Below are 12,820 nucleotides of genomic sequence, written 5' to 3'. Positions count from 1 at the left end.
TACAGCCAGCCAGTAGCAGCCATGCACCAGCAGAGACAGGGGACATGACAGAGGGACACGGAGCAGTACAGCCAAGCCCCATAAAAGCACCATGACTACATTCCAGACAGAATACACAGACTAGAAACAAGGGGATCTGAGGGGGGAAGAAGGGGAAACTGTTCTCATGTTAATGGCTCTACAGTGTGCTTAGACAAATGTGGAAAGGGGAGAGAGTTACTGGCTAAAGGGAAGTATACTGTAGCAATCCAGCGCGGGGTGATCCAAAGTAACCAAGAACATTTGAACATTAAAATAAAAAGTTAATCAACATGCCAGCGCGGGTTTGGAAAAGTCAATTAGTCCGGAGAAAGCGGTCTCCTTAGTGTCTGGGCACTATTCTAAAACCCTGGTAGGGGGGGGTTCCTAGACCCTCCCAAATTAAGTAGCACTTCCTGTTTGTGTCAGATCATAAACTATTATTAGAGGCTGGGGGAGAGGAGTTGTGCACAGAAATACACTTTAAACATAGATCAGCAGTGCCAAGCTAAGCAGGCAGAGTTAGACCACTGGGCGGGGGTAAGAGATGGGGCTGGGGTGTGAGGGTATTGGGGGAGGTTTAGGGGTGATTGTAGCCAGTGTACCTTCCTCTGTGTCTTGGCGTCCTTAGAGCTCGAGGTGTCAGGCTAGGGAGGTTGGGGAGGAGGGGGGGGGGGGAAAGGTTGAGGACAGACCAAACGAGGAACAGAGAGGAGAAGACGACAGTGTGAGAGATGAGAGCAAGAGGTACTTTAGGACAAGAGGGAATAGAGTTTTAGTGCAGCTAAATACCGCGGACCGGCAGATCAGGACTAAAGACCGAACTGGCAGACAGGACTAAAGACCGCAGACTGACAGACAGGACTAAAGACCGCAGACTGACAGACAGGACTAAAGACCGCAGACTGACAGACAGGACTAAAGACCGCAGACTGACAGACAGGACTAAAGACCGCAGACTGACAGACAGGACTAAAGACCGAACTGGCAGACAGGACTAAAGACCGAACTGGCAGACAGGACTAAATACCGCGGACCGGCAGATCAGGACTAAAGAGAACTGGCAGACAGGACTAAAGACCGTAGACTGACAGACAGGACTAAAGACCGCAGACTGACAGACAGGACTAAAGACCGAACTGGCAGACAGGACTAAAGACTGCAGACAGACAGGACTAAAGACCGCAGACAGACAGGACTAAAGACCGCAGACAGGACTTCAGCAGAGATGACTAGACAGGACTTAATGACAATAACAAGAGACTGGAGGTAGCTGGGTGGAGGTGGTTGGGTGGAGGTAGCTGGGTGGAGGTAGCTGGGCGGTTGGGTGGAGGTAGCTGGGTGGAGGTAGCTGGGTGGAGTTAGCTGGGTGGAGATAGCTGGGTGGAGGTAGCTGGGTGGAGGTAGCTGGGTGGAGGTAGCTGGGTGGAGGTAGCTGGGTGGTTGGGTGGGTGGAGGTAGCTGGGCGGAGGTAGCTGGGTGGAGGTAGCTGGGTGGAGGTAGCTGGGTGGAGGTAGCTGGGTGGAGGTAGCTGGGCAGAGGTAGCTGGGTAGAGGTAGCTGGGTGGAGGTAGCTGGGTGGAGGTAGCTGGGTGGAGGTAGCTGGGTGGAGGTAGCTAGAGGGCTAGGTGGAGGTAGCTGGGTGGCGGTAGCTGGGCGGTTGGGTGGAGGTAGCTAGGTAGCTGGGTGGCGGTAGCTGGGTGGTTGGGTGGAGGTAGCTGGGTGGTTGGGTGGAGGTAGCTGGGTGGTTGGGTGGAGGTAGCTGGGTGGCGGTAGCTGGGTGGTTGGGTGGAGGTAGCTGGGTGGAGGTAGCTGGGCGGTTGGGTGGAGGTAGCTGGGTGGAGGTAGCTGGGTGGCGGTAGCTGGGTGGTTGGGTGGAGGTAGCTGGGTGGCGGTAGCCGGGTAGCGGTAGCTGGGTGGTTGGGTGGAGGTAGCTGGGTGGCGGTAGCTGGGTGGAGGTAGCTGGGTAACGGTAGCTGGGCGGTTGGGTGGAGGTAGCTGGGCGGTTGGGTGGAGGTAGCTGGGTGGAGGTAGCTGGGTAGCGGTAGCTGGGTGGTTGGGTGGAGGTAGCTGGGTGGTTGGGTGGAGGTAGCTGGGTAGCGGTAGCTGGGTGGAGGTAGCTGGGTAGCGGTAGCTGGGCAGTTGGGTGGAGGTAGCTGGGTGGAGGTAGCTGGGTGGAGGTAGCTGGGTGGTGTGGCAGTGACAGTGACAGGTTCTACACTTAACGCTCTGCCTCTTAAAGAGTTAAAAGGAAGAGAGGAAAGAGAGGAGAGAGATATCTTTTTGGCATCCTTCCCCAGATGTGTGCCTCGACACAATCCTGTCTCGGAGCTCTACGGACAATTCCTTTAACCTCAATTCTTGGTTTTTGCTCTGACATGCACTGTCAACTGTGGGACCTTATATAGACAGGTGTGTGCCTTTCCAAATCATGTCCAATCAATTGAATTTACCACAGGTGGACTCCAATCAAGTTGTAGAAACATCTCAAGGATGATCAAAGGAAACAGGATGCACCAGAGCTCAATCACGAGTCTCATAGCAAAGGGTCTGAATACTTATGTAAATAAGTTATTTATGTTTTATTTATTTATATATATACACATTTGCAAAAATGGCACAAAAAAAACGTTTTTTTGCTTTGTCATTATGGGGTAGTCTGTAGATTGATCAGGGGGAAAAATATATTTTTTAATCAATTTTAGAATAAGGCTGTAACGTAACAAAATGTGGAAAAGGTCAAGGGGTCTGAATACTTCTTGAATGCCCTGTATATAGTCGCCCCCATTTGAATATGTTTTTTTAAATTCCATAAGTATTTTCACAAATTCCCTTCTAGTGTCCTAAAGTAGTCCAAAGGTTAGTATTTGGTCCCATATTCCTAGCACACAATGAATACATCGAGCTGGTGACTACAAACCTCTTGGATGCATTTTAAGTTTGTTTAAGGTTGTGTTTCAGATTACGTTTTTGCCCCAATAGAAACTGAATTGTGAACTACGTATTGTGTCACTTTTATTGTAAATAGGAACAGAATATGTTTCTAAACGTTTCTATATTTAAAATGTGGATGCTACCACGATTATGGATAATCATGAATGGATCCTGAATAATGATGAATGAGAAAGTTAGAGGAACGAAGTACACGTACACGCACACACACACACACACACACACACACACACACACACACACACACACACACACACACACACACACACACACACACACGGGGAAAGGATGGGAAATGGAGCGGAGTGTCTCAGGAGGAATGATGTTTGACGGCGTGGAGGCGAGACTGACCTTGGTGAGGGCCGCCACCCTCTGGGCTAGCTCCGCCTCCACCTCGGGCAGAGTCTCCGCCTTCCTGATGGTCTGCTGCAGCTTCTGCTCGGCCAGCTCTAAACGCTCCTGCAGCTGCCTGTTCCTCTCCTCTGTCTGCAGATCAAACACAATCAATCAGTCATATTAATCAATACATTACAACAGTTCCTCTCCTCTGTCTGTGGATCAAACACAATCAATCAATCATATTAATCAATACATTACAATGGTTCCTCTCCTCTGTCTGCAGATCAAACACAATCAATCAGTCATATTAATCAATACATTACAATGGTTCCTCTCCTCTGTCTGTAGATCAAACACAATCAATCAGTCATATTAATCAATACATTACAACAGTTCCTCTCCTCTGTCTGCAGATCAAACACAATCAATCATATTAATCAATACATTACAACAGTTCCTCTCCTCTGTCTGCAGATCAAACACAATCAATCACTCATATTAATCAATACATTACAACAGTTCCTCTCCTCTGTCTGCAGATCAAACACAATCAATCACTCATATTAATCAATACATTACAACAGTTCCTCTCCTCTGTCTGTAGATCGAACACACAATCATCAATATTGTCATCCAGGGGTGTCAAAACCATGTATTAGGATGATGATTAGCAGATTATCATTCTTCATCTGAATGTCTTCTTCCTACGTCATGGGAACAGACAGACCACAATATCTGAACGAGACCGCCTGTGTAAACGCAGCCTATCTAATTCTTCCTATGTCATGGGAACAGACAGACCACAATATCTGAACGAGACCGCCTGTGTAAACGCAGCCTATCTAATTCTTCCTATGTCATGGGAACAGACAGACCACAATATCAGAACGAGACCGCCTGTGTAAACGCAGCCTATCTAATTCTTCCTATGTCATGGGAACAGGCAGACCACAATATCAGAACGAGACCGCCTGTGTAAACGCAGCCTATCTAATTCTTCCTATGTCATGGGAACAGACAGACCACAATATCAGAACGAGACCGCCTGTGTAAACGCAGCCTATCTAATTCTTCCTATGTCATGGGAACAGGCAGACCACAATATCAGAACGAGACCGCCTGTGTAAACGCAGCCTATCTAATTCTTCCTATGTCATGGGAACAGACAGACCACAATATCAGAACGAGACCGCCTGTGTAAACGCAGCCCATCTAATTCTTCCTATGTCATGGGAACAGACAGACCACAATATCAGAAGGAGACCGCCTGTGTAAACGCAGCCCATCTAATTCTGACCACTTTAGAATAAGACATATCAGTAAACATCTCATCTCCAAATGGTGTCTGATACAGTGTTTAGGTACCGTCTTGTTGGCCTGGAGGATGATATACAGTGTTTAGGTACCGTCTTGTTGGCCTGGGGGATGATACAGTGTTTAGGTACCGTCTTGTTGGCCTGGAGGATGATATACAGTGTTTAGGTACCGTCTTGTTGGCCTGGGGGATGATACAGTGTTTAGGTACCGTCTTGTTGGCCTGGAGGATGATATACAGTGTTTAGGTACCGTCTTGTTGGCCTGGGGGATGATACAGTGTTTAGGTACCGTCTTGTTGGCCTGGGGGATGATACAGTGTTTAGGTACCGTCTTGTTGGCCTGGGGGATGATATACAGTGTTTAGGTACCGTCTTGTTGGCCTGGGGGATGATACAGTGTTTAGGTACCGTCTTGTTGGCCTGGAGGATGATATACAGTGTTTAGGTACCGTCTTGTTGGCCTGGGGGATGATATACAGTGTTTAGGTACCGTCTTGTTGGCCTGGGGGATGATACAGTGTTTAGGTACCGTCTTGTTGGCCTGGTGTCTGATACAGTGTTTAGGTACCGTCTTGTTGGCCTGGTGTCTGATACAGTGTTTAGGTACCGTCTTGTTGGCCTGGTGTCTGATACAGTGTTTAGGTACCGTCTTGTTGGCCTGGGGGATGATATACAGTGTTTAGGTACCGTCTTGTTGGCCTGGTGTCTGATACAGTGTTTAGGTACCGTCTTGTTGGCCTGGTGTCTGATATAGTGTTTAGGTACCGTCTTGTTGGCCTGGTGTCTGATACAGTGTTTAGGTACCGTCTTGTTGGCCTGGTGTCTGATACAGTGTTTAGGTACCGTCTTGTTGGCCTGGGGGATGATACAGTGTTTAGGTACCGTCTTGTTGGCCTGGGGGATGATACAGTGTTTAGGTACCGTCTTGTTGGCCTGGGGGATGATACAGTGTTTAGGTACCGTCTTGTTGGCCTGGTGTCTGATACAGTGTTTAGGTACCGTCTTGTTGGCCTGGTGTCTGATACAGTGTTTAGGTACCGTCTTGTTGGCCTGGTGTCTGATACAGTGTTTAGGTACCGTCTTGTTGGCCTGGTGTCTGATACAGTGTTTAGGTACCGTCTTGTTGGCCTGGGGGATGATACAGTGTTTAGGTACCGTCTTGTTGGCCTGGGGGATGATACAGTGTTTAGGTACCGTCTTGTTGGCCTGGTGTCTGATACAGTGTTTAGGTACCGTCTTGTTGGCCTGGTGTCTGATACAGTGTTTAGGTACCGTCTTGTTGGCCTGGTGTCTGATACAGTGTTTAGGTACCGTCTTGTTGGCCTGGTGTCTGATACAGTGTTTAGGTACCGTCTTGTTGGCCTGGAGGATGATATACAGTGTTTAGGTACCGTCTTGTTGGCCTGGGGGATGATACAGTGTTTAGGTACCGTCTTGTTGGCCTGGAGGATGATATACAGTGTTTAGGTACCGTCTTGTTGGCCTGGAGGATGATATACAGTGTTTAGGTACCGTCTTGTTGGCCTGGAGGATGATATACAGTGTTTAGGTACCGTCTTGTTGGCCTGGGGGATGATACAGTGTTTAGGTACCGTCTTGTTGGCCTGGGGGATGATACAGTGTTTAGGTACCGTCTTGTTGGCCTGGGGGATGATATACAGTGTTTAGGTACCGTCTTGTTGGCCTGGGGGATGATACAGTGTTTAGGTACCGTCTTGTTGGCCTGGAGGATGATATACAGTGTTTAGGTACCGTCTTGTTGGCCTGGGGGATGATATACAGTGTTTAGGTACCGTCTTGTTGGCCTGGGGGATGATACAGTGTTTAGGTACCGTCTTGTTGGCCTGGGGGATGATACAGTGTTTAGGTACCGTCTTGTTGGCCTGGTGTCTGATACAGTGTTTAGGTACCGTCTTGTTGGCCTGGTGTCTGATACAGTGTTTAGGTACCGTCTTGTTGGCCTGGGGGATGATACAGTGTTTAGGTACCGTCTTGTTGGCCTGGTGTCTGATACAGTGTTTAGGTACCGTCTTGTTGGCCTGGTGTCTGATATAGTGTTTAGGTACCGTCTTGTTGGCCTGGTGTCTGATACAGTGTTTAGGTACCGTCTTGTTGGCCTGGTGTCTGATACAGTGTTTAGGTACCGTCTTGTTGGCCTGGGGGATGATACAGTGTTTAGGTACCGTCTTGTTGGCCTGGGGGATGATACAGTGTTTAGGTACCGTCTTGTTGGCCTGGGGGATGATACAGTGTTTAGGTACCGTCTTGTTGGCCTGGTGTCTGATACAGTGTTTAGGTACCGTCTTGTTGGCCTGGTGTCTGATACAGTGTTTAGGTACCGTCTTGTTGGCCTGGTGTCTGATACAGTGTTTAGGTACCGTCTTGTTGGCCTGGTGTCTGATACAGTGTTTAGGTACCGTCTTGTTGGCCTGGGGGATGATACAGTGTTTAGGTACCGTCTTGTTGGCCTGGGGGATGATACAGTGTTTAGGTACCGTCTTGTTGGCCTGGTGTCTGATACAGTGTTTAGGTACCGTCTTGTTGGCCTGGTGTCTGATACAGTGTTTAGGTACCGTCTTGTTGGCCTGGTGTCTGATACAGTGTTTAGGTACCGTCTTGTTGGCCTGGTGTCTGATACAGTGTTTAGGTACCGTCTTGTTGGCCTGGGGGATGATACAGTGTTTAGGTACCGTCTTGTTGGCCTGGGGGATGATACAGTGTTTAGGTACCGTCTTGTTGGCCTGGGGGATGATACAGTGTTTAGGTACCGTCTTGTTGGCCTGGGGGATGATACAGTGTTTAGGTACCGTCTTGTTGGCCTGGGGGATGATACACAGTGTTTAGGTACCGTCTTGTTGGCCTGGTGTCTGATACAGTGTTTAGGTACCGTCTTGTTGGCCTGGTGTCTGATACAGTGTTTAGGTACCGTCTTGTTGGCCTGGTGTCTGATACAGTGTTTAGGTACCGTCTTGTTGGCCTGGTGTCTGATATAGTGTTTAGGTACCGTCTTGTTGGCCTGGTGTCTGATACAGTGTTTAGGTACCGTCTTGTTGGCCTGGTGTCTGATACAGTGTTTAGGTACCGTCTTGTTGGCCTGGTGTCTGATACAGTGTTTAGGTACCGTCTTGTTGGCCTGGTGTCTGATATAGTGTTTAGGTACCGTCTTGTTGGCCTGGTGTCTGATACAGTGTTTAGGTACCGTCTTGTTGGCCTGGTGTCTGATACAGTGTTTAGGTACCGTCTTGTTGGCCTGGTGTCTGATATAGTGTTTAGGTACCGTCTTGTTGGCCTGGGGGATGATACAGTGTTTAGGTACCGTCTTGTTGGCCTGGTGTCTGATACAGTGTTTAGGTACCGTCTTGTTGGCCTGGGGGATGATACAGTGTTTAGGTACCGTCTTGTTGGCCTGGGGGATGATACAGTGTTTAGGTACCGTCTTGTTGGCCTGGTGTCTGATACAGTGTTTAGGTACCGTCTTGTTGGCCTGGGGGATGATACAGTGTTTAGGTACCGTCTTGTTGGCCTGGGGGATGATACAGTGTTTAGGTACCGTCTTGTTGGCCTGGGGGATGATACAGTGTTTAGGTACCGTCTTGTTGGCCTGGGGGATGATACAGTGTTTAGGTACCGTCTTGTTGGCCTGGGGGATGATATACAGTGTTTAGGTACCGTCTTGTTGGCCTGGTGTCTGATACAGTGTTTAGGTACCGTCTTGTTGGCCTGGTGTCTGATATAGTGTTTAGGTACCGTCTTGTTGGCCTGGTGTCTGATACAGTGTTTAGGTACCGTCTTGTTGGCCTGGGGGATGATACAGTGTTTAGGTACCGTCTTGTTGGCCTGGGGGATGATACAGTGTTTAGGTACCGTCTTGTTGGCCTGGGGGATGATATACAGTGTTTAGGTACCGTCTTGTTGGCCTGGGGGATGATATACAGTGTTTAGGTACCGTCTTGTTGGCCTGGGGGATGATACAGTGTTTAGGTACCGTCTTGTTGGCCTGGGGGATGATACAGTGTTTAGGTACTGTCTTGTTGGCCTGGGGGATGATACAGTGTTTAGGTACCGTCTTGTTGGCCTGGTGTCTGATACAGTGTTTAGGTACCGTCTTGTTGGCCTGGGGGATGATATACAGTGTTTAGGTACCGTCTTGTTGGCCTGGGGGATGATATACAGTGTTTAGGTACCGTCTTGTTGGCCTGGGGGATGATATACAGTGTTTAGGTACCGTCTTGTTGGCCTGGTGTCTGATACAGTGTTTAGGTACTGTCTTGTTGGCCTGGTGTCTGATATAGTGTTTAGGTACCGTCTTGTTGGCCTGGGGGATGATATACAGTGTTTAGGTACCGTCTTGTTGGCCTGGGGGATGATACAGTGTTTAGGTACCGTCTTGTTGGCCTGGGGGATGATACAGTGTTTAGGTACTGTCTTGTTGGCCTGGGGGATGATACAGTGTTTAGGTACCGTCTTGTTGGCCTGGTGTCTGATACAGTGTTTAGGTACCGTCTTGTTGGCCTGGGGGATGATATACAGTGTTTAGGTACCGTCTTGTTGGCCTGGGGGATGATATACAGTGTTTAGGTACCGTCTTGTTGGCCTGGGGGATGATATACAGTGTTTAGGTACCGTCTTGTTGGCCTGGTGTCTGATACAGTGTTTAGGTACCGTCTTGTTGGCCTGGGGGATGATATACAGTGTTTAGGTACCGTCTTGTTGGCCTGGTGTCTGATACAGTGTTTAGGTACTGTCTTGTTGGCCTGGGGGATGATACACAGTGTTTAGGTACCGTCTTGTTGGCCTGGTGTCTGATACAGTGTTTAGGTACCGTCTTGTTGGCCTGGTGTCTGATACAGTGTTTAGGTACCGTCTTGTTGGCCTGGGGGATGATACACAGTGTTTAGGTACCGTCTTGTTGGCCTGGTGTCTGATACAGTGTTTAGGTACCGTCTTGTTGGCCTGGGGGATGATACACAGTGTTTAGGTACCGTCTTGTTGGCCTGGGGGATGATACACAGTGTTTAGGTACCGTCTTGTTGGCCTGGTGTCTGATACAGTGTTTAGGTACCGTCAAGTTGGCCTGGTGTCTGATACAGTGTTTAGGTACCGTCTTGTTGGCCTGGTGTCTGATACAGTGTTTAGGTACTGTCTTGTTGGCCTGGGGGATGATATACAGTGTTTAGGTACCGTCTTGTTGGCCTGGTGTCTGATACAGTGTTTAGGTACTGTCTTGTTGGCCTGGGGGATGATATACAGTGTTTAGGTACCGTCTTGTTGGCCTGGTGTCTGATACAGTGTTTAGGTACCGTCTTGTTGGCCTGGGGGATGATATACAGTGTTTAGGTACCGTCTTGTTGGCCTGGTGTCTGATATAGTGTTTAGGTACCGTCTTGTTGGCCTGGTGTCTGATATAGTGTTTAGGTACCGTCTTGTTGGCCTGGTGTCTGATACAGTGTTTAGGTACCGTCGAGTTGGCCTGGTGTCTGATATAGTGTTTAGGTACCGTCTTGTTGGCCTGGTGTCTGATACAGTGTTTAGGTACCGTCTTGTTGGCCTGGTGTCTGATACAGTGTTTAGGTACCGTCTTGTTGGCCTGGTGTCTGATATAGTGTTTAGGTACCGTCTTGTTGGCCTGGTGTCTGATACACAGTGTTTAGGTACCGTCTTGTTGGCCTGGGGGATGATATACAGTGTTTAGGTACCGTCTTGTTGGCCTGGTGTCTGATATAGTGTTTAGGTACCGTCTTGTTGGCCTGGTGTCTGATATAGTGTTTAGGTACTGTCTTGTTGGCCTGGGGGATGATATACAGTGTTTAGGTACCGTCTTGTTGGCCTGGGGGATGATACAGTGTTTAGGTACCGTCTTGTTGGCCTGGGGGATGATACACAGTGTTTAGGTACTGTCTTGTTGGCCTGGTGTCTGATACAGTGTTTAGGTACTGTCTTGTTGGCCTGGGGGATGATATACAGTGTTTAGGTACCGTCTTGTTGGCCTGGTGTCTGATACAGTGTTTAGGTACCGTCTTGTTGGCCTGGTGTCTGATATAGTGTTTAGGTACTGTCTTGTTGGCCTGGGGGATGATATACAGTGTTTAGGTACCGTCTTGTTGGCCTGGTGTCTGATACAGTGTTTAGGTACCGTCTTGTTGGCCTGGTGTCTGATATAGTGTTTAGGTACTGTCTTGTTGGCCTGGGGGATGATATACAGTGTTTAGGTACCGTCTTGTTGGCCTGGTGTCTGATACAGTGTTTAGGTACCGTCAAGTTGGCCTGGTGTCTGATACAGTGTTTAGGTACCGTCTTGTTGGCCTGGTGTCTGATACAGTGTTTAGGTACCGTCTTGTTGGCCTGGGGGATGATATACAGTGTTTAGGTACCGTCTTGTTGGCCTGGGGGATGATACACAGTGTTTAGGTACCGTCTTGTTGGCCTGGTGTCTGATACAGTGTTTAGGTACCGTCTTGTTGGCCTAGGGGATGACTTGATAAACAAACTCCAATCTGGATGTAATCTCCCTGCTATAACAAGGCTAGCTATTTTCTCTGTTAGCCGTCTCCCTCCCTCCTCTCCTCTCCCCTCCCCTCCCCTCCCCTCCAGCAGCGTGCTGGCCCAGTTCTGGCAGCATGGAGGCCCAGACTAAAAGAGAAACCACCAATAGAGATTAGAAAAAGAGAGAAGAGATCGAGGCAAGAAAGAAAACAGAAGGAGGGGAAGAGGACATACAAGAGAAGAGCAGGCAGACCAGAGAGAAAACAGAGAGAGAGGAAGAGGACATACAAGAGAAGAGCAGGCAGACCAGAGAGAAAACAGAGAGAGAGAAGTGAATGTGTCTGAGGCGTCTGATTCAGTGCCTGCTGCGTTGGGCAGTCTGTGAATGCACGAGAAGGGGTCCAGGAACCTGCAGGCTCTTCCTGCTGTCGGAAAGAGCTGACAATCACACTAACCCCCCAAATACACAAATCCTCAAAACACACACACACACACACACACACACACACACACACACACACACACACACACACACACACACACACACACACACACACACACACACACACACACACACACACACACAACCAAAATGGAAAAACCCTTGTGGGAAAACTCAACTGAGGCTTCCTTACTGGTGGACTGTAGCCCTGAGATACTGCAGGCTTCCTTACTGGTGGGCTGTAGCCCTGAGATACTGTAGGCTTCCTTACTGGTGGGCTGTAGACGTAAGATACTGTAGGCTTCCTTACTGGTGGGCTGTAGATGTGAGATACTTAGGCTTCCTTACTGGTGGGCTGTAGACCTGAGATACTGTAGGCTTCCTTACTGGTGGCTGTAGCCCTGAGATACTGTAGGCTTCCTTACTGGTGGGCTGTAGATGTGAGATACTGTAGGCTTCCTTACTGGTGGGCTGTAGACGTAAGATACTGTAGGCTTCCTTACTGGTGGGCTGTATCCCTGAGATACTGTAGGCTTCCTTACTGGTGGGCTGTAGATGTGAGATACTGTAGGCTTCCTTACTGGTGGGCTGTAGCCCTGAGATACTGTAGGCTTCCTTACTGGTGGGCTGTTGCCCTGAGATACTGTAGGCTTCCTTACTGGTGGGCTGTAGACGTAAGATACTGTAGGCTTCCTTACTGGTGGGCTGTAGCCCTGAGATACTGTAGGCTTCCTTACTGGTGGGCTGTAGATGTGAGATACTGTAGGCTTCCTTACTGGTGGGCTGTAGCCCTGAGATACTGTAGGCTTCCTTACTGGTGGGCTGTAGATGTGAGATACTGTAGGCTTCCTTACTGGTGGGCTGTAGCCCTGAGATACTGTAGGCGACCTTACTGGTGTATAGTCTCTGTATGACTGCTCCGATCTTGCTGTTGGTTCGATTGGTGTGTGTGTGTGTGTGTGTGTGTGTGTACATGCACGTGTGTACATGCACGTGTGTGTGTGTGTGTGTGTACTGACCTGTCGGAACAGGGACTCCTTGTTGGCCACTTCGTTCTCCAGCTTGTCATTGAGGTCGTGTACGGAGGTGGCCTCTCGCTGCGCTGCCAAGTACCTCTTCTCCAGGGTGACGATACGCTCCTCTATGTCCTCCTTCTGGGCCATAGACTAGACGAGACAGAGAGAGAGACGGAAACGTTTAGCACACACACACACACACTACACCCGTATACACACACACACACACCATTACACAAACATACACAATCCTTA

The 12,820-nt window shown here is 49.0% G+C and overlaps 1 protein-coding gene across 25 annotated transcripts in view; it reads right to left on the bottom strand.

The window, feature by feature from the left end:
- Positions 1-12,820, bottom strand: part of ppfia1 (PTPRF interacting protein alpha 1) — a 93,199-nt gene that overhangs the window by 44,392 nt on the left and 35,987 nt on the right. For 18 of the 25 annotated variants that reach the window (XM_071400595.1, XM_071400591.1, XM_071400592.1 and 15 more), the window contains 3 exons: positions 12,569-12,715; positions 3,321-3,455; positions 624-665 (listed from right to left, as the gene is read on the bottom strand). In XM_071400595.1, the coding sequence (XP_071256696.1) occupies positions 624-665; positions 3,321-3,455; positions 12,569-12,715 (324 nt within the window). The remainder of the gene's footprint in view (positions 1-623; positions 666-3,320; positions 3,456-12,568; positions 12,716-12,820) is intronic. The other 7 variants (XM_071400617.1, XM_071400602.1, XM_071400614.1 and 4 more) reach the window with 1 other exon arrangement.

The sequence above is a fragment of the Salvelinus alpinus genome, chromosome 5, assembly GCF_045679555.1.
Source record: "Salvelinus alpinus chromosome 5, SLU_Salpinus.1, whole genome shotgun sequence".
NCBI lineage: Eukaryota > Metazoa > Chordata > Actinopteri > Salmoniformes > Salmonidae > Salvelinus > Salvelinus alpinus.
Note: the sequence above shows the minus strand (reverse complement) of the source record. Positions and strands in the feature narration are given on the sequence as shown.